This window comes from Stomoxys calcitrans, chromosome 5, assembly GCF_963082655.1.
Source record: "Stomoxys calcitrans chromosome 5, idStoCalc2.1, whole genome shotgun sequence".
Taxonomy (NCBI): Eukaryota; Metazoa; Arthropoda; class Insecta; order Diptera; family Muscidae; genus Stomoxys; species Stomoxys calcitrans.
In genome coordinates, this window is record NC_081556.1 from 14,708,085 (window position 1) to 14,730,748 (window position 22,664).

Genomic DNA, 22,664 nt, shown 5'->3' on the forward strand with positions numbered 1-22,664 from the left:
TCGATGTGTTGGAATGACAAAATGAATATACCCCCATCCTTCGGTGCTGGGAAAAAAAGGGTCATCCACGAAATACGTGAGCTGCGAATACAAAGGGAACATTATGAGACTAAGACTTTCAATCGCAGAGAATCGTAGACAGACAGACAGACGGATGGACATAAAGACGGACGGACAGACAGACAAACAGATAGACAGACATACAGACGGACAGACAGACGGACGGACAGACGGACGGATTTTTTTAAAAAAAGTAAATGCATTTTTAATAAATCTTGGAATGAAGTTTAATGAAATATACTTTATTACACTTTTTTTTTAAAGCAAGCTAAAAGTAACATCTGATAACTGACAGAAGAAAGAATGCAATTATAGAGTCACAAGCTGTGAATAAAATTGTCAACGCCGACTATATGAAAAATCCGCAATTACTTTTTGGGCAACTCAATATATACTTTATAGGGTCGAAAATGAATATTTCGATGTGTTGGAATGACAAAATGAATATACCCCCATCCTTCGGTGCTGGGTATAAATAGGGTCATCCACGAAGTACGTGAGCTGGGAATACAAAGGGAACATTATGAGGCTAAGAGTTTCAATCGCATGGAATCGTAGACAGACGAATGGACAGACAGGAGGATAGACAGACGGATGGACATAAAGACGGACGGACAGACAGACGGACGAACGGACAGACAGACGGACGGACAGACGGATGGGCGGACCATGATATATACTTTATAGGGTCGAAAATGGATATTTCGATGTATTGGAATGAGAAAATGAATATACCCCCATCCTTCGGTGCTGGGTATAAAAAGGGTCATCCACGAAGTACGTCAGCTGCGAATACGGAGAGCATGGTAACTTTATGAGACTAAGATATTCAATCGCTGAGTGTATAGAGACCCTTAGGGGTTTCATTTGAAACATCCCTACTCCCTGGAAGGGCGCTGAGCTCCACTTGGTAAAGTATACCCCAGGCAAGGGTATACACCAGGTATGGGATATCTAGGTCTCGGACAAACAAAATCAAGACATTGTCATGCAGAAAAGGAAGGAAGGAAGGACGAAGGAGAGCTTTTTGTATAAGGCCTGTATCAGGTCTTCTTGACCAATTTGCCGGTGTCAAGAGTTGCGAGCACACAGAGGAAATCCTAATGCCAAAATTTCCATTCGTAGCATGACTAGACCCTAAAGAGACTTATTTACGAAATCGAAACTCTGGGTGGGCGCGAACCCAGACTTAAGGTAAGGAAGAGAAGATGCCAAAATTTCCATTCGTAGCATGACTAGACCCTAAAGAGACTTATTTATGAAATCGAACCCAGACTTAAAGTAAGGAAGAGAAACATTCCCCAGGTTAAAAAAGCGAAAGACTTATTTTTAAAGCGATAGTTCACTATCAAACCAAGTATTTATCTCGAAGAACTACGAGGTCATCCACCGAGAGGAGTAGAACGACGGCAGTCTCATTTTAGTAGTCCTTGATCAAGTCTCCAATACAGCAGGGACTCACCTCTGCCATTTGAAAGTTGTTTGTTCAAGTTAGGAGATAATGTTACCAGGCTCTCCGTAGTTTTGGCCTTACATTCTAAGTTAACCCAATGATCATAAATAACATTCTCGCTCTGAAAAGCTTAATGCCACAAAAGTTCATGACCACATTATGAGGCCCATTTAGAGCCAATGCTGTCTCTCTTAGTTGCGACAAGAAAGAAGAAGAAAAACAACGATAAAAAGAAATAAAGAAAACTTAATATGGATTATAGAAGTAATGGAAAAATAGCGCAAAATACATATAATTACATTAGCAAATAGACAGAGGGACGGACAGACAAATAGACAGACAGAAATAAACAAAGAAAACAAATGAATGCTGCAGACATAATGTGTGAAAGAAGTGTGGATTGACGAAGCTAAAACTACACATGAAGATTTATATAAACAAATACGAAATGGCAAATTGTATGTGAATGTGTGTGTGTGTGTGAGTTGGCATAGACAGATAACATTCAAAGATTCATCTTCCATAGAGGCTGAGGTTGAGGCCGTCTGTCTCGACAATGATTCGATGCCTCGATGCCTTCAATGTATGGAAAAGACTTTACTCATTCTCCAGCTCACAGCAAAGCGTCATCATAACAAAGTCACAAACAACAACTTGCGCTGCTATCCTTGCCATGGGACAGGCAATGGTGAGGGATAAATAAAACAAACAATTGCCAAAGAACCACCACCAGCCAAACAAACGACCGTACTTCTGCCAATACCTAAATACAATACAGAGTAGAGTTGAATGCATTCATGGGCTGGCAGGCAAAATGTGTAGCAAGATGGGCCAAAGCCAACTAAAGTTAATCAGTATTTGTAAGTGATAGTGAAGCACAGACAAAAAGGGGGTCCTCGAGTATGATGGATAAGGAGGCAGACAGACAGTAGACCAACCAATGACTACACTAAATAAAGGGCCAGCTGTATTTGCATAGCAATACAGCGTGGCAGTCAAAAAAACAAAACTGTTGCTTGCCTTAGATTGAGGGACGAATTGAAGGGTCTGAAATGAAAATCTATGCACATTATTGGAAAAAGGGTAATCTAAGGGCAGCTATCCACAAACGTTAGGTACAAATGTCTGCAGCCGTAATGTTATTGGGAAACAAGGCAAAAGCACATTCTAATGAAGGCATGCTTAGCTGCTTGAGCCAATAAGTCGGCCCTTCAACAACTTTGTTTTAATCAATTTCGGCCCGAGCTGAAAGTTTTAATAAAAGAAATGGAAATCGAAGGTACCAACATCCAAGTTTAGTTTATATGGAAGCTCTAACAGAGGTTATGGACCAACTTGGACCATGATAGGTATGATTGTTGAAAGGCATAACGGCACTTTAAGTGCAAAATTTTAACCATATCGTTGAAGAATTTTGCCGTTCATATGCTTAAGAAATCAAATTAGAAAATCTGTTTGTATGAAAGCTATTTCCGAGACCGATCAAAATACCTTCAACAAATAAAAAGCTTGCCTGGTTTTCACAGATGTTGCAAAATGATGCCTGCCGCTATCTTTAGATGAACAACTATGCAAGGAAGCAATATGCACGAGCTGGATCTAAAGTAGAATTTTTTTTCATGCTCAACGAGCTATGCACGAGATGATGAGTTTTTCTTGTTGTTCACTTTCAATTTGAAGATAAGCTAAAGTGGAAAGGTTACACATAAGTACAGAAACATATGTACGAGCATAATTTGTTATACAAAAAAAGACATTAGGGTGGATAACAAAATTTATTTCTATAAAAAATTTTTTGATTTTTGTAAAAATTTTATTTCTATAGATATATATTTGTCAAAATTTTATTTTTATAGAAAATTTTGTCAAAATTTTATTTTTATAGAAAATTTTGTCAAAATTTTATTTTTATAGAAAATTTTGTCAAAATTTTATTTTTATAGAAAATTTTGTCAAAATTTTATTTTTATAGAAAATTTTGTCAAAATTTTACTTCAACAACTTCCAATAGATGCACTGTATCATGTGCAGCATGAAAGTAGTGTAATTTTCGCAGAAGGGAAGTCCGTCATTACACTTAAACACATGCATTGGGAAGAAGTACAGCTAACAGAGAGGGTTGTCGAGCATGGTTAATGTGGTAATTTTATCATAGAGGCGTTTTCGCTATAAAAACGATTCAAATACAACATACCAACGCATGGCCCTTGAAGCCATCACTCCTTATATAGCTGAAAAGTCTTCTAACCAAAAACGAAACGCGTCCCATAGTGGTTGGTGTGTGTTGTTATCTCTGTCTTTTCTTTTCCATTTGCAAAGAAAATCTCTGATCATTGAGCTCTTCTCGAAAGTGAAACGAACGAGAATTGTGGCATTTGATAATCTTCGCCCAACGGGCAAAGAACTTGGAAATGAAAAAATTTTATTCCTATAGAAAATTTTGTAAAAATTTTATTTCTAAAGAAAATGTTATCAAATTTTTATTTCCAAAATAAAATTTTTTCAAAAATTTTTATTAATCCGTGGTGGTGGGTTCCAATATAGGGGATACTTCTCTTATACCAACGTTTGCAGTCCGATCAAAGTTTAAGGAACCTCACATTAATGTCGAGGACGAACGGCGACACCACTTGGTAGAGAAGGTTTTTCCATGGCAGGATACATCACAAATGTTGCCAGCATTATAACCAACGCCAGGCATAACCAACGATGCAAATCTTTTTACGCCGGGATTTGAACCCAGTTGTTCGGCGTCATAGGCGGATATGTTAAACTCTGGCCACGCTGGCCTTCAATTTGCACTTTTATAGAAACCCAAAAACAAAAATATGTTATCCAAATTTCTTGGCGATGCCTTAGAGGGCCGCCCCACCCCAAAGCCCGCCAAAGGGATGCAAATGCAAATTTTGCCCATGAACATTCCACTGAGGAACAGGGGCAAACTTCTCACATATCAATGAGTGCAGTTCGATTCAAGTTAAAGCTCAATGATAAGGGGCCTCCTTTTTATAGCCGAGTCCAAACGGCGTGCCGCAGTGCGACACCTCTTTGAAAAGAAGTTTTGCATGGCAAAGTACCTCACAATGGTTGCCAGGATTGGGAGGGGACAACCACAGCTGAAAATTTTTTCTGATGGTCTCGCCACGATTCGAACCTAGGCGTTCAGCGTCATAGGCGGACATGCTAACCTCTGCGCTACGGTGGCCTCCAAAATGGATATATAGAGCAATTATGACAATATGGAACTCAAATGAAAGGCATTTGAGAGTATTAGACGAATCTGATATTCAAATTTAGGACAATGTGTTCAAGGGAAGCTCCACACCAAAAACGGACATTTTTACCGACCATGGCAATAAAGGGGCTCAAAAAAAAGGGAACCAATTAGCTAGGAGGCTGTCTCACCCCCATAGCAACCTCCAAATAAGACGTACATAACTGCTGCTATTTTAGGGTAGAGCACGAATGTAATCTTTTTTTAAGGCCAAGTATCTGGGCGACCGCCTCACTTCCTACACATCCTTCCAAAACGGACATATTTGGCGACCATGTCAATATGGGGCTCAAATGAAAGGTCTTTAGGTGTAGAACATGAATCAGTCATCCACTTTTGGGACCAAGTAACTAGAAGCCGTCACTACCCTATAACACCCTCCATATAGAACGTATTTGCTGACTTTGTTAATTGAGTGGTTCAACTAAAAGGTATTTTAGAGTAGAGCGCCATGCTGATATGTTTTTCAGCGCCAAGACTCTAGTTGGGCACCCCACCCTTTAAAAACACGCTACCAAATCGAACATATTTGTCGATTATGCCAATATGGGGAGCCATCGTAGGGCATAAGTTAGCCTGTCCGCTTGTCGTGCTCAAACTCCCTGATTAGAACAGATGGACAGTCACACAGACATCGTTAAATCATTTTAACATTTAAAGACGATCCAGAATATATATATATATTGGGTTGCCCAAAAAGTAATTGCGGATTTTTTAAAAGAAAGTAAATGCATTTTTAATAAAACTTTGAATGAACTTTAAACAAAATTTCTTTTTATACATTTTTTTCTAAAGCAAGCTAAAAGTAACAGCTGATAACTGACAGAAGAAAGAATGCAATTACAGAGTCACAAGCTGTGAAAAAATTTGTCAACGGCGACTATATGAAAAATCCGCAATTACTTTTTGGGCAACCCAATACTTTGTAGGGTCGGGAATGAGTATTTCGATGCGTTGCAAACGGAATGACTAAATGAATATACCTAGACAAAATTTTAATGTCCGTGAAGACAAATTTGAATATAACTTAGCCTAGTCACGAACCTGAAATTTTAGCAGAAGTGATTAACAGAGCACTGTTAACCGATTTTCTTTTATATTTAGCAATTTCTTACCTAAAATATTCTAAAATCATTTTGTAAAGAATTTATCTACAACTATAAAATGCTTAATAATAACCGAACCCGGAAAAATTTGGCCCCTACGACTGCAATGCCGTTTTAATAATGGGTCATATAGGTCGTCAACATATATGTTTTGAGGGTTTGATTTTTATTAAACATTTTATAGTATTAGATAAGTTCTTTACAAAGTGATTTTAGAAAATTTTAGGTAAGAAATTGCTAAAATTTTATTTTTTAGTTAAAATATAGAAGAAAATCAGTTAACAGTGCTCTGTTAATCACTTAACAAATCTCTGTTAAAATCTGAGGTTCGTGTCTAGGCTAAGTTATATTCAAATTTGTCTTCACGGGCATTACAATTTTGTCTTTAAAGAAAATTTTATGCAATTTCATTGTCCTTAGAAAAAATTTCGTCGACACTTTGTATTTGAAGAAATTTTGACTGTAGAGAAAGTTTCATCGAAATTTTACCTCTAGAGAATATTTTATTGGAATGTCGTCTTCAATTAAAAAAAAAAACAAGCAAGAGCGAGCGTAAGTTCGACCGGGACGAATCCCTCCACCAAGAATCGCATTTGTCGAGTTCTTTGTGTGGTATCTCTTTTTAGGCAAACAAAGAATAAGGGATAGGAATTGTTATGCAATTGGAGCTATATCAAGTTATAGTCCGATTCGAGCCATAAGTGAATTGAATGTTGATGACCATAGTAGAAGCCATTGCGTAATATTTCAGCCCATTCGTAAAGAAATTCGCCTTGTGGGGGCTCAAGAAGGAAAATCGGAAGATCGGTTTGTATGGGAGCCGTATCAATCTATAGATCGATTCAGACACGATTGGACACGTATATTGAAGGTCATGGGAGAAGCCGTGGTACAAAATTTCTATCAAGAATTCAAGATCCAAGATTCATTTCATGATTCTCAAGAATTCAAGATCCAAGATCGGTTTATATGGCAGCCATACCAGGCTGTGGACCGATTTCGTTGTTGTGATACCAAAACACCACGTGCGATATTTCAGTCAAATGGGACGATAATTGCGCCCTCTAGAGGCTCAAGAAGTCAAGATCCCAGATCAGTTTATATGACAGCAATATTAGGTTATGTACCGATTTGCGCCACATTTAGCACAGTTGTTGGAAGACATAATAAAACAAAATCAAATCGGATAATTGCGCCCTCTAGAGGCTCAAAAAGTCAAGGCCCAAGATCGGTTTATATGGCAGCTATATCTGGTTATGAACCGATTTGAATCATACCTAACACAGTTTTTGGTAGTGATACCAAAAGACCACGTGCAAAATTTCAGTCAAATCGGATAAGAATTGCGCCCTCTAGAGGCGCAAGTCAAGACCCAAGATCGGTTTATATGGCAGCTAGATCAAAACATGGACCGATTTGGCCCATTTACTATCCCAACCGACCTACACTACTAAAAAGTATTTGTGCAAAATTTCAAGCGCCTAGCGTTACTCCTTCGAAAGTTTGTGTGCTTTCGACAGACTGTCGGACGGACGGACATGGCTAGTTCGACTTAAAATGTCATGACGATCAAGAATATATATACTTTATGGGGTTTTAGATGCATATTTCGAGGTGTTACAAACAGAATGACGAAATTAGTATACCCCTATCCTTTGGTGGAGAGTGCACAAATTGTTTTCGGAGAATATATTATGGAAATTTTGTTCGAGAGATATTTTCATCAAAATTTTGCCATTAGAGAATATTTAATCAAAAAATTTTCTAGAGAGATAATTTATCAAAATTCTGTATTGAGAAAAATTGTTAAATTAATTTTTATTTAAATTTTACCTTTAACGAAAGTTTTATTGAAATTTTGTTAGTTAGAAAAATGTCATGGGGATTTTGTTGTTAAAGAAAACTGTTCTGAGGGGATAGACCAAGCTTTTTTAAAGAAAACTTCATAAAAATGTTTTCGTTAGAGAAAATTTCATGTCAATTTTGTCCTTAAAGAATATTTCGTCGAAAATTTTATCTTGAGAAAATTTTAATAAGAAGAAATTTTGCAATTTCGATATGGTGCAACCCAAACGGTAAAATGTATGTATATTCCATTGATATAACAAAGATATAACAAAGTTCAAATTTTGAACTTTGCTGTAGACACAGTAAACATAATTTTTAATCTTCCTGCCATACAAAAGTCACATAAAAAACCTAATAATGGTATGCAAAAAAATGGATTCAAATTCAAAAGTTTGATTTGATTAAATTAGACGCCTGATGCCGAATACTAAACTAGATATATGCTTAAGAAAAAGTTAACACCGGCTCAAGACTTAATTATGCAACTTTGCTTTCCAACGTTGTTAATGAAAATGAAAGTCCAATTTTTTTCGATTTGTCTTCTTTGAGTCTAATATTGTATATGGGTGATTATCTTTTCCTATGTCAATATATTTCTTTCGCTTTTTTATGAAATTAATTCAGTTTTTATATCCAGCACTTTGGGAAAGGGGTATACCAATTAAGTTTCTTTAGATTGGATAATCAGTACACATAGGGGATTCTATCCAAAAAAGAGCCGGTTAGGCTCATTTGCTATAAACAACATTGAGATGTTAAAAGAACTACTAAACAGCTATACACCATAGTCTTCAGGGAAAGATGCCATCTTCAATTTTACTCTTAACTTTCTAAGGGGTATGAAACATAGACCCACCTTAATATACAATAAAATAAAATATTATGAGTTGCCTTTTTCTTCTATCTATATGTGTATGTATGATGATTTCTGGAGTACTACAACTTATTTTGCAACTTGCAATGAAATGGAAAAAAATATACACAAGCATAAGAAAAGAACAAAAAAATATGTAGTACGCCAGCCAAGAGATATGATGATGCGCCTTTGGCATTCGTTAACAAAGAATGCGTGGCAATGCAATGAAATAGCGTGGCCTGGTCTGGCCTGGCAGCAGGGCGATGCCAAGCGCTATGCGTCGTCAACTACTGCAACTAAAGAGGGTGATGGCGTCAAGCTTACACAGATGTTGGCTTTCGAATTTAAATTTATTTTTTCTGTTTTTGAACATTTGAATTTCTTTGGTGGTGTTTATGCAGCTGCAGTTCTAGCTGTATTGCTTGTGATGTTGTTGTATGGTTTGGTGTGGTGTGGATGAATGAATGAATGACTGGTGCTTGGATGAAATGGATTTCCAACATTTCAGTGTTTGGAAACCCAACATAAGCTTCACTGAGCCTGAAGAATGTTTTGTCGTTTCTATTCGATCGAAATAAAGCTCCACCACCATGAATACCATCAACGTACGTCATCATCAGCAGCGGCATCGTCAGCCATGGAAAACGCAAAATGATTATTGAATATTCAAATAACATCAAATTTCTTGAGCTGAGCGGCTGGCTGTGTGAATCAATGATTAAAAAAAATTGAAAATAGAATATTGAAGTACCATCGAGAGTGAAGGAGAACCTTCATTCAGTCATTGCATTGGAATTGCTACGGAAAAATGAAGGTTTGCCTTACTGCCGAAGAGGCAGCTTTAGTATTTTGCAGAAGATTTTCATGCTTGCACATGAATTCAAACGAAAACATGATGATATCAACATATTTGTATGACACAATGATTTGTTTACCAGGGCATATTTGTATGTGGCCAAAAATAAGTGATTGAATGGAAAAGAGAAATGAAACAGGATCAAATTGCACTAAAAAGAAAATTTCTGAAAGTTTCAGTGAAATTTTCTCTAAAGACAAAAGTTCAGTGAAATTTTCTCCAAAGACAAAATTTCAGTGAAATTTTCTCTAAAGACAAAAGATCAGTAAAATTTTCTCAAATGATAAAATATCAATGAAATTTACTCTGAAGACAAAATTTGAATAACATTTTTGCTAAAGACAAAATTTCAGTGAAATTTTCTCTAAAGACAAAATTTCAGTGAAATTTTCTCTAAAGACAAAATTTCTGTGAAATTTTCTCCAAATACAAAATTTCAGTGAAATTTTCTCTATAGACTAAATTCAGCGAAATTTTTTCTAAAGACAAAATTTCAACGAAATTTTCTCTAAAGACAAAATTTCAGTGAAATTTTCTCTAAAGACAAAATTTCAGTGAAAATTTCACTAAAGACAAAATTTCAGTGAAATTTTCTCTAAAGACAAAATTTCAGTGAAATTTTTTCTAAAGACAAAATTTCAGTGAAATTTTCTCTAAAGACAAAATTTCAGTTAAATTTTCTCTTAAGACAAAATTTCAGTAAAATTTTCTCTAAACACAAAATTTCACAAAATTTCAGTGAAATTTGCTCTAAAGACAAAATTTCAATGAAATTTTCTCTAAAGACAAAATTTCAGTGAAATTTTCTCTAAAGACGGAATTTCCGTGAAATTTTTTCTAAAGACAAAATTTCAGTGAAATTTTCTCTAAAGACAAAATTTCAGTTAAATTTTCTCTTAAGACAAAATTTCAGTAAAATTTTCTCTAAACACAAAATTTCAGTGAAAATTTCACAAAATTTCAGTGAAATTTTCTCCAAAGATAAAATATCAATGAAATTCACTCTATAGAAAAAATGTCAGTGAAATTTTCTCTAAAGACAAAATTTTAGACAAATTTTCTCTATAAACAAAATTTCAGTGCAATTTTCTCTAAAGACAAAATTTCAGTGAAATTTTCTCCAAAAACAAAATTTCAGTGAAATTTTCTCTAAAGACAAAATTTCAGTGAAATTTTCTCTAAAGACAAAATTTTCTCTAAAGACGGAATTTCCGTGAAATTTTCTCCAAAGACAAAATTTCAGTGAAATTTTCTCTAAAGACAAAATTTTAGTGAAATATTCTCTAAAGACAAAATTTCTGGGAAATTTTCTATAAAGACAAAATTTCAGTGAAACTTTCTCTAAAGACAAAATTTCAGTGAAATTTTCTTTAAAGACAAAATTTCAGTGAAAATTTCTCTAAAGAGAAAATTTCAGTGAAAATTTCTCTAAAGACAAAATTTCAGTGAAATTTTCTCTAAGACAACATTTCAGTGAAAATTTCTCTAAAGACAAAATTTCAGTGAAATGTTCTCTAAAGACAAAATTTCAGTGAAATTTTCTCTAAAGACAAAATTTCAGTGAAATTTTCTCTAAAGACAAAATTTCAGTGAAATTTTCTCTAAAGACAAAATTTCAGTGAAATTTTCTCTAAAGACAAAATTTCAGTGAAATTTTCTCTAAAGACAAAATTTCAGTGAAATTTTCTCTAAAGACAAAATTTCAGTGAAATTTTCTTTAAAGACAAAATTTCAGTGAAATTTTCTCTAAAGACAAAATTTCTGTGAAATTTTTTCTAAAGACAAAATTTCAGTAAAATTTTCTCTAAAGACAAAATTTTAGTGAAATTTTCCCTAAATGCAAAATGTCAGTGAAATTTTCTCTACAGACAAAATGTCAGTGAAATTTTCTCTAAAGACAAAATTTCAGTGAAAATTTCTCTTCAGACAAAATTTCAGTAAAAATTTCTCCAAAGACAAAATTTTAGTGAAATTTTCCCTAAATGCAAAATGTCAGTGAAATTTTCTCGACAGACATAATGTCAGTAAAATTTTTTCTTCACATAAAATTTCTGTAAAATTTTCTCTAAAGACAAAATTTCTGTAGAATTTTCTCTAAAGACAAAATTTCTGTGAAATTTTTCTAAAGACAAAATTTCCGTGAAATTTCCTCTAACAACAAAATATTTGTGAAATTTTCTCTAAAGACAAAATTCCCGTGAAATTTTTTCTACAGACAGAATTTTGGTGAAATTTTTTCTAGAGAAAAAATTTCAATGAATTTTTCTCTTAAATTTTCTCTACAGACAAAATTTCAGTAAAATTTTCTCTAAAGACAAAATTTCCATGAAATTTTCTCTAAAGACAGAATTTCTATGAAATTTTCCCTAAAGACAATATTTTCATGAAATTTTCTCTAAAGACAAAATTTCAGTGAAATTTTCTCTAACGACAAAATTTCAGTGAAATGTTCTCTAAAGACAAATTTTCAGTGAAAGTTTTTCTAAAGACAAAATTTCATTGAAATTTTCGGCTAAATTTTCTCTTAAGACAAAATTTCAGATAAATTTTCGCTAGAGACAAAGTTTTAGTGAAATTTTCTCTAAATATAAAATTTTTGTGAAAATTTCTTCAAAGACAAAATTTCAATTTAATTTTTTCTAAATTTTTTTTAACAGAATGCCTCCTATTGCAACGATCATCATTCGAAACCAAATCAAAGAAAATCTCAATAGCCACTTCTTCTCGGGCTATTTCATCTGCACCATACACGTGTCTTTCTTTGAAAATCAAATGCTATTCTGTTTCTAAGTTTATAATGTTTATATTGTGTGGATGAGTGAATGATATGAAAATTGTAAACAAATGATTTTCCAATATCAAGACGTTGCTTGTCATTGTCGACACACGTTTCATATCTCTCCATTGTTCAAATACAATACATTTGGCTGGAATGGATTTTTTATTTTCCTCTCCCACATTAGTTTTCAGTTTTTTCAATGTTTGTTGAAAAGGAATGTTGCTATGCCGTAATGCCAAGTCCAAAGCTGTTTTCCAAGGGGTACGCTTCATATCAAATAAAAGCGAAAAATGGCGTATGCGCTATTGCATTGCTTCATGTTTCTTGTTTGCTTAAAAAAACTTAATTTTGTGTATCTGAACTTGAGCAAGATATTTAAGGGTTAAATGAGAAGACCTGAATTGGGATGTGGGCTATTAGTTGCAGTGTGGTGACAAAAATGAAGCCTGATCGAATATTTTTCATATACAAAACAAATTTAATTTCTCGGTGGTATAACCAGAAATAGTAAATAAGGGTGGTGTAATCAATTTTAGGCTAAAGGATTTTCTTTTCCAAAAGGATTTTGAATGGAGAGTTAAAATAAACGAATTGGGCATACAAAATTAAAAAAAAAGGTAGCTGCACGTTCCTCTACCACCACACATCTATTACGAGTTGAGTGTGTTAAGACCCTGTGGACGTACTGTTGTACCTATTGCCAGAACGGACTTTGGTCCTATCAAAATTATTCGATATGGTCGATTACTCAGCTATATTCAATGATTTTAGCGAGTCTTATCTCTCAAACTAGCCGAAAAAATTACTCATAAACTCAATGTGTTTTCGACAGTCATAGATGGTGTTCAGAAACGCGAACTCGAAGCCCCGTAGAGCAGGACGTCCGCCAGTGTGGTGTTCGCTCTCGAAATTGCATTCTACTTCTTACTTGAAGACAAAATCATATGCGGGGCAATCTTTAAACTTTGAAACATAAAAAATCTCTCCTGGCGAATGATAGGCCACACTTTGTACTGGAGCTTTATTCTAAACTCAATGAGTCCCAGCTATAAATAATCTAAAGATCTCATGGTGTCACGCAACGATCACGCTTTCTCATCAGCTCATACAACTACAAGCTTGGATCCCGACTGCTCTTCCTTTACAAATCTGCGCCACAACAACAACATCTTATTGCAATAAAGCTAAAAGCAGAAACAGGGACCCCGAAGTCACGACGTGGAGGAGTTGTAAAACGACTGGCCTACCCATAGTACTGTTGTTATTGTTGTAGCAGTGTGTTGTATACTATGGCGGCAGCCCTTGCCGGTGAAGGAATCCATCGGGACAATCCGGTGCATACAACCGGCTGCCATGGGATTACATAGTACGGTATAACTATAACCACCACACAGGCTGGGACTTTGAACTCCGATTTGTGTGATACTCATCGTTATGGTGGGTAGCTCAACTGACAGCTATTGGGTCATCCACAGTTTGTGGGTAGTGAAATGCTTCGTAGACTGAGTAGCTGCACTACTGAAGTGGAGAGTCTCAGTAAAAGATCGATAATAGTCGATGACAAGGCAAGTTATTGGTGCTTTTGAGTAACCAATGGCCATAATTTGCCCGTGGCTATAGGTGTTATAGGGCCGAAACAAGCTTGCTCACCTATAGACCTTGGCAAGGATCGCTATCTCCACATGAAAATGTGGTTACAACAACAACACCAGCAGTTGCCACGGATACAATGTGCTACGTGAGGATTGCATAAATAGTGGAGGTCGGGGATTGGCCTTCGTGATACACCATTTCGAATCTCGCCCCTGTTGCTAATGAGCTCTACATGGAATGTTTCTGGTTTGCAGTCAAGTCCGGTACTATCGAGATAGAGCTTTACAACGTTTACATACCGCCGGGCAACACACTGCTACCTCAACAACCTGATATCTAAAAGATGGAAAGAGTGATTCCGCCACTAAAGCCTGGAAAGGAGCCGAGCCAGGGAGAGTCGTACAGACCGATCTGACTTGAGGAACCCTCTCGAGCTTCGTTGGAGAATTTTAATTTGCCGAGCATTAGCATGGATTCCAAGGCTAGGAGGAGAGCCGTTCTCGTATGCGTGGTCTCCGAGCATATGGACACCCATCACAATTAGTGGTAGACAAAGCTACGAATGTCATATGTGGCGCGAAGTCATCCAAGGCGGTGGGCCCCGAAGTAATCCCTACACTGATGCTGAAGAATCTGGATGTACCTGCAGTCAAGTACCTTACAATTGTCCTCACCCTATCTTTCCAAACTCTTAAAGTACCAGATATCTGAAAGATGGACAGAGTGATTCCGCTAATGAAGATTGGAAAGGACCCGAGCAAGGAAGAGACCCACAGTCGGATCTGCCTTCTCTAACGGGTAGCCAAGACGCTTGAGGCACTACTTCGTAGCCTTATTGGACAATTTTTATTCGCCGTATATCAGCATGGATTTCGAAGACTTCACAGGACAACAACTCCTTTGCATGCCATAAAGCGCTCATTTGGCGTGGCTTCGATCAGCCAAAGCCATGTGATAGGACGGTCCACGTGGCACTGGACATATCAAAAGCATTCGACACCGTCTGCCATGCCAGGCTATTTCCGGACATCATCAACACGTTCCTCCAGCCAGCCTGGAACTCTGTCGTCGCGTATTTCGGTGTTTCGTCTTCTTGGGAATAAGAAGACAAAACACCGTAGAATGAAACAGGAAGTTCTCCAAGGCGGGGTGATATCTTCATCGGCAAGGGCTGTCGCCTCAGTGTTTAATACATTGCTACAACAACAGCACGGAATTCTTAGCATATATTTTCTTTTTCAAGGCTACTTTCTAGTATCAAGAGTTCACAACAATCCGATTACTGGCTTAGGAATATGTCCGTATTGGCATGGGAAGGATTAATACCCGCACGTTCTCTTCAACCTAACCTAACGTAACCTAATTGATATGAGACAAGTCCTTGCTGTTCCTTAATGGCATATTTTTGGAAAACTTTGCATGTTGTATCTCAAGTTCTTCCATTCGCATTGTTTTGTATCTCAAATTTAATATAAAGCACCTGTTGGCACACTCAAACATAGAAAATACCTATAAACCATATATCAGTGCAAGCTTTACGAAACTCTTTAAGTTATGTACTTACCTTATAAACATCGCCATATGTTCCCGATCCAATTTTCTGTATCAACTCGTACTCATCCTGGGGATTGCGACGTGATATATCCGAACTTAGAAGATTTGCATTGTGATGACCCGCCATCTTGGTTGTGGTGTATATAGTATGCTATAAATGGCTATGAATGTGATGACCACGCACGCAGGCAGCAGGCGTAGCGGGTAGATGGGCAAAAAATTGTCCTTAGCTGTTGTGCTATGTATGACCACGTTTTTAGTCTACGGGCTCCAAGCCGGACAACAAAGAGATATCAGACACACGCGTAGCACAGATCGCACAAAACACTCAATCACACAAAGCGGAGAAATTGTGGAAATGGTGTGGTGGTGTGTCAATAAAACAAACAATTTCAAGTTGGCAAATGTGGAGATTTCCAGATTTGCTTTGTTACGCGCTTTAGATGGCTGTTGTGGGCTTTTCGTTTAACGCTGTATCGTTTGTTTGGTTTATTTGTCCTTTGTCTATCTGAATGATGATGTTGAAGAGGCGTAGGAATAGAATTGCAAGTTGTGGTTTTTTTTTCAATTTTTGTTCTAATTTGAAATTGTTGTTTGTTTTTTTGTTGTGATATATTGTTATCGTCGTCTTCGTTGTTGTTGTGAGCTTATTTCTTAATATTTTGTTTTTTGTTATTGTTTTGCGTATTTATTTCTTGTATGTTCACATCATATTTTGTTGTTTGTTTTTAAGATAAGAATTGCATAATTTCCTGGTTGTCAGCAAAGGCCAAGTGGGGACTATGCAAAGATGACCTGTTTTATAAAAATTAGAGATTTTTTTTTTATAATTTTCTACTCTTAATGAATGTGAGGGCTGTTTAATTTTTATTTTTTACATTTTTGCGCGTTTAATTTTAATTGACTTGCTTTTGCTGAAATCTTCTCATTCAAACACAAATGTTCACACTCATTCACACAAACACACACAGGCATGATTAAAACAGCAGTGACAGAAGAGCTAATTTCATTAAATGATATGGTTAAATAAAAACAAAAGGGTGAGAGGAGAAAAGTTCTGAAAAAACAACCAAAGCTTGTCTAGCACTGTCCAACTACATCACCCCTTTAGCCATTTGTGTTAACGTATACTTTGCTTGAGGTTTTTTCTGCTCAGAGCTCTTCCGCCGCTGCTGACGCCGACTTTGTTGTCACTGACGCATTCGTTGACAATCTTGTACAAGTGGTTGCAAATTGCCGTTATTTCTGGCCAAATTGTTTAAAAAAACATTTTTGCATTGATACTTTGCTAGGCTATTCGTATTATCTTTTGTTTTTTTTTTTTTTTTGATATTTTTGTCTGCGTTCTTTTGTTATAGGCGTCAACACATGCTATATAATCATCACTAAACCGACGGAACGAACAAACACGCCCGAACGAGCACAAACACTAACCAAGATCAAGAGGCTATTTGGCTATTTTCAAAGTACATATTTATATAAAAAAAGAAGAGAATAATGAATGAGTGTGTGCAAAGAATAATAATAACTTAAAATGATTTCTTTTAACAAATTTTCACATTTTTCTTTTGTTGTTTCTTTTTCGTTATGGATTTTCTCAATTGTTTTTGTAGTTTCCTCACAGACTTTCGCACAAAACAGGCAAAACAAGTGGTCTTGTTGGCAGTGCTGCCAGCTGAGACGTTGCCAAATTCCAATTTGACAGTTGGGCAGAGAGAGAAGACTGAATGGAGACGACAACTGCAGCAAAGATGTTTTTCTCCAAAATTATAGGCATCAAAAGAGTTTGGCAGAGAGAGTGTGAGGGGGTTTACACGGTGTGACAAACACCTTCTTCCACCATTTAGTTTTTTTTAATGGAAGTCTGGTTTGTTGTTGTTGTTGTTGTTACAGGCATTTTTTTCTACATTTTGTGTAATGATGACAAAGTGAGATGGGGTTTTCTTGTTTCTTGCCTTGACACTTTTGCACACAACAAATTTTTTCCAGGTTTTCACCTTTTGCTAGCTAGACTCACATACACAGTAAAGAATTTTTAGGGAGAATTTCTGTGTTAGTGCTTTTTTAAACCTTATTTTGTTGTTCGGAAATAATATCCCCAGTTTAATTCTATTTCACAACACTTTTTTGTACCAAAAGGGGGTTAACAATGGGGCGTGCGTATTTTATTTCAAAGGCACACACAAACACTCAGTTACACTTTGGGACACGCCAACACATTGAGAACACAATTAATTTTGTTTTTTGCCAGCAATAACATCTTTGTTGTCGTTGTAACTTGGCGTTTATTCTTTCTCTATTCTTTGTAACTTTTCTTTAATTTCATATTTATTTATTTTTTTGTTAGGCTTACTATACAATTTCTTTGTGTACTGGTTTAACTTTTTTTGCATGGGGATAAATTCGGGTTTAATTCGTGCTTAATTTAATGACATACCAAATCACACTTCACTTCATATTCATTTGCTCTCTGCAGCACAAAATTTAATTTTAATTTATTTATAAAAGAAGATACACGACCGAGCCATTAAAAAAAGCTGAAATACAATATAAAAAAACACCAAGAATGGGATGGCAAAGCAGCAAACATAACAAACACCAAAGTCAGCAGCGAGCGAGAAAAAAAACAAGGGCGACGTCAAATTAAAAAAATGAAAATTTTAAACACACACACGCATACATACACTCTCATGCACACAATAAGTTGTGTTCCCAAAGATTGATTTAGTTTTTACACATTATCGGTTGTTTTACATGTTTTTATTTTCTATAAATTCTTTAATTATTAGCTAAATTATGTTTTCCTTTTCACTACACTATCATAATTTCTAATTATTCCTCTTAACCGTGATCTGAATTGTGATTGTTAACCAATTACGAGTGAATGAGAGAATGGCTGGAAAAATGAGTGACCAAAGAGGAATTAACGTTGACGTCTCCACTCTCCACTATTTACGAAGGTAAACACAAAAAGCAAAGACCAAATTTTTTAACGCCGTTAGCAAAGAGAGCAGAGAGCAGCTTTGATAACTATCAGAATTTATTTCTTTGGCATAATAGGCGAATGAGAACAACTTCATGCCAGATTTAATAAGCACTTATGGTTGTGGTCATTGAAAAAAAAAATGTTTAAAGTCACACTTTATTCATAATTCTCTTGTCATTTAAGTTATATTTTCCATAATTTGTTCATTTTAGTGTCATTATAGATTTTCAATAAACCAAAACTTTAATTAATTAAGGTTTTCATGTTATTTACTTTATTTGCTATTCTTTTATTAAACAAATTCTCCCTTCTAACAAAGGCCCAACACCCGACTCACGATTACCCGACCGAATGCAAAACGGCGGAAACGGAGACACTACCGTGATTTTTACTCGATTTTTTGACAACGAATGAATAGAGAGTTTCGCTTTTTCTCATCTAGAACTTGCCGTCATATGCGGAGTCTTTACGGCGTTATTAAACTTAAATTGGCCTGGAAGTTTGGTTTGTCAAGACAGCTGTGCACTGATACACTGAGCTTTGATGTATGACAGACATTGTTCGGCATATGCAAAGGAACACTGCAAAATAATAAGAATCCATGCAAAGGCTGCTTTCACGGGTCATTGTCCCAAAAATGGACTTTAAATTGCTGTTGCTGAAGGCAAGGATGTTTTAGGAAAATCAGTGTGTTCCCAATAAAAGCAAATTATACCCAGAATACCTACCTCCCCTTATTCACCGCTCGAATTGTCTGATCAATTACAGGATCCACTGAATAAGGCTATTAGTGAATCCTGGATCAATTAAAAGAGTCGATAATATTTTATTCTAGTTATACTCATTCTCATGTATTTGTATTCTCATGTATTTTCTGCATGGAGGATAAAAAATATATAAATTCCAGAACAATTGGTACATATCTGTACTATATACATATCTGTAATATAAAAAATCATATGAAAGCAGATGCATGTCGATTCGGCATTTTACACTGGATTTCCAATGCAATTTTTTAAAATTATAACATCACGTTTTAAAAACTTTTGGTTAATCCACCTTTTTTTTATTAATTTTGGTGCTAGTATATCTTTTTTGATGTTTTTTAGATTCACATGTCTTGTTTTCTTCATACTATTTTGTGTACAAATAACGTGTGAGCACCTTAACTATAGTCGCCGGCAACGCTTTTCTATCCAATCGTACCGTTAACACCATCAGTTTATTGTTTTTGATGTAAAAACGTCTATGTACACAGGGTATCACTTTAAAACTGCTTTGGTTTGTGTCTATGCTAAATATAACAGGGCGTGCTGGAAAACTTTGCTTGATTTAATCAATTTGTGCCCATTAGCCATCTAGCGACAAAAGATGTTTATGAATGCTTAATTTTTCACAATTTTACCAAAATTTTGTTAGTTTCGTAATATACTATAAAGATTTTTACAAGACATCGTGTGCAATTTTTTTTAAATAAACTTTATACTCGTAGTTCAATGTCACGAAATAGGATTTTTCAAATTTACTCACGAGCATCACAGCTTGTCTCTGTGAGAAGCCGGCCGTTCGACTTTTGCTTTAATACAGCGATGCCCAAAATGAAAATGTCACTGTATGTGTGAAATACACTTTGTTAGTATTTTTTAATTTTCTCAATATGTAAAAAATCATTGTTTGGACTGAAAGATTGATGTTTTCCAAAAATAAAATAAGAAAAATGAAATACCTTTTTATGCCTTCCAAGTGTTTACTCGATGAAAATATTTGTTTTTAAAGTAAAAACAGAAAAACGAAGCGTTTACCCCTGCGCATGTTCATCCGTAGCTGTCCCAACAACGACTAAAACAATGATAATAAGAATACGTGTGACTTGCCATCAGGGCTACCGTAAGAGACTGGACATCGCTGCTTTAATGTTGTTGTTGTTGTAGCAGTGTGTTTTACACCGAGGCTGATGAAGGATTGACCTTGCCGATAAAGGATTCCATCGGGTCAATCCGGTACGTACAACCAGCTACAGTGGGATTGCCCCTACTTTAATAATAAGTACCTGTGATGCTCGATATGACTAAGCGAGTTTTGTTTGTTGTCTCCTGATGTCTGCAAATATGACCGATATGGGCCATTCTACCTGCCAATAAAATCTTCAGAGTTTACAAGTGTTTTACTTACATTTGTTAACATTCACAATAGGCAGATTTTGGCAATCTTAATAATGTTCATGAGACCTATCCACTTTGTTTCCGCAAGTAACTTACCTTCTATTCCATGGCAAAACAATTATATTCCATGGCATGGTTCTTTCTCGCATATTATCCGCTCATGGACGCACACGTATACACAAATTTGTTTGTGTGTGTTGGCAAAACGACGATCAGCTTGATGGCAAGATGGCGCATGACTCCATATGATTTGTGGTTGTTGTACAAATGAGACCAATGTTTCGCCATGCCACAAAAGCAACGCGCAAAAGTTAAACAACTTTAGCTTTGACTACTGAAATCTCTACATCACGTATGGCAACACAAAATGACGCTCGAGTTCAATCGACAAAGTAAAAAATGGTTTAACTTTTGCGCGTTGCTTTTGTGGGATTTGTATGCAAAGTTTTATGCACGCGCATAGGATGCAACTCCACCTTAATACAATTTTTTATCTTCATCATTTAGTTTGTCAATCTTGATATTGTTTATGTTTTTCTTACCTGTTTGCAATGTGCGTTTGTTTACATTCACATTCAAATTCAAATTGAATTAATAAAATATACACAATTGAAATATTTCAAGCCGTATGCGTAATGCGTGGTTGTGCAATATGCTGCTTTTTGTCACAGAAAAAAACTTTACTGACATTTGTTATCATTCACAATAGGCAGATGTTGACAATCTTAATAATGTTCATGGGGCCTAACCACTTTATGTTTTCGCAAGTGACTTCAGCTTCTATTAGTGAATTCTGATTTAGTTTTTTGAAAATCTAAATCGAAAGCTTATAAATAATAATTCTTTACATTTTCTCTTTATTTTTGTATAAAATGATATACACACAGCTCATCTTTTTTGATCTGTTCCATCATTTTATTGTAAATCACCTCATATTATTTTCTATTGTTTTTATGGTAGTTGTTCTTTTTTTCTTTACTTTTTTATGCTCAGAATATTGCAAAAAATAAGGATATACATAAAATGTTGGTTAAAATTTAATTACGCATATAAACAAATTCTTTTTAAGTTTATGTATAAAAACAGCATTTTATTTATACCACAAAACTAAGGGTGTACATAAGTATGTTGGTATGTAATAAAAAAAATTTAATTGTATATGAGATTAAAATTTAAATAAAAAAAAATTAAGAAAATAAAAAAATTACACAAAATTAAAAAAATATCCAAATAAAAAATCTTAAAAGAAATAAAACTTAAATAATTAAAAAAATTATTGCCACTTATTGAAGGTGTTGCTTGTTTTTTTTTTTGTTTTGTTATATTTTTTAACGACACTCATTTTTTGTTTTTTTTTATTATAAAAAAATTAGTTAAATCACTAAGTATGCATGTAAATACAAAACACAAAATTTGATCTTAAGTTTGGGGACTCTTGAACATAAAATATAGAATTTGTAAAGAGAAGGAAAAATCAGAACAGAATATTGTAATATTTCTATATTCGTTTCACTTGGATTTGTTTGTTGTATGTAGCTTTTTTCGGTTTATTTCACTTTATTGTAAATGTGCGATTTTAGTTTTCTATTTTAATCATTTTTTTCGTTCTTTTTATTGTTTTATGAATTATGCAAGTTAAATTTATTTAAATATTTTTCCTAGTTTTTTTTCGTTTATTATTGTTTTTTCAAAGTTTTTTTCTTAAAGTTTAGAAAAAAGTAGAGAAGAATTCTTTAACTAGAGAGAGCCAGTTTGTAGAGAATTGTTGTAGGGTGTAGTAGAGTCGGCGTAGAAATTGGAGATGGAGTTGAAGTTTAGAGATTTTTTTTGAGGGTTAGGAGATGGGTTTTTAGTTTGAGTTTTATATCCACTTCTTATTTACTCATAATTTCCTTATGCTTCTATCGGCAGCCGCTGAATTAAGTTTTGATCTGTAAAATAAAATTGGAGCGGGAGAATAACATTATAAGAAGAGTATTTTTTTGAAGAGGAATTAACAATTAATCAAATTGCTTGCTAGAACAAAGCCTTAACAAATTGAGCAGGAGAAAGTGTTAACAAAAATCAGCCATAAAATTAAAAAAGGGCACGGTGACGATATTATTAAGGTAAAAAGAGATAATAATTAAAATACAAA

At 35.0% G+C, this 22,664-nt stretch overlaps 2 protein-coding genes across 13 annotated transcripts in view; both read right to left on the reverse strand.

The window, feature by feature from the left end:
- Nucleotides 1-18,785, reverse strand: part of LOC106080707 (mitogen-activated protein kinase kinase kinase kinase 5) — a 440,370-nt gene extending 421,585 nt beyond the window's left edge. For 3 of the 11 annotated variants that reach the window (XM_059370126.1, XM_059370119.1, XM_059370125.1), the window contains exons 1-2: nucleotides 18,639-18,785; nucleotides 15,390-16,174 (exon numbers count right to left, since the gene is read on the reverse strand). In XM_059370126.1, coding sequence (XP_059226109.1) covers nucleotides 15,390-15,506 — 117 coding nt within the window. In that variant the 5' untranslated portion in view covers nucleotides 15,507-16,174; nucleotides 18,639-18,785. The other 8 variants (XM_059370120.1, XM_059370130.1, XM_059370128.1 and 5 more) reach the window with 6 other exon arrangements.
- A 3,414-nt stretch (nucleotides 18,786-22,199) lies between these two features.
- LOC106080706 (uncharacterized) overlaps nucleotides 22,200-22,664 on the reverse strand; it is a 136,185-nt gene continuing 135,720 nt past the window's right edge. For both annotated transcript variants that reach the window (XM_013242182.2, XM_013242183.2), the window contains one exon: nucleotides 22,200-22,458. In XM_013242182.2, the coding sequence (XP_013097636.2) occupies nucleotides 22,410-22,458 (49 nt within the window). In that variant the 3' untranslated portion in view covers nucleotides 22,200-22,409. The remainder of the gene's footprint in view (nucleotides 22,459-22,664) is intronic.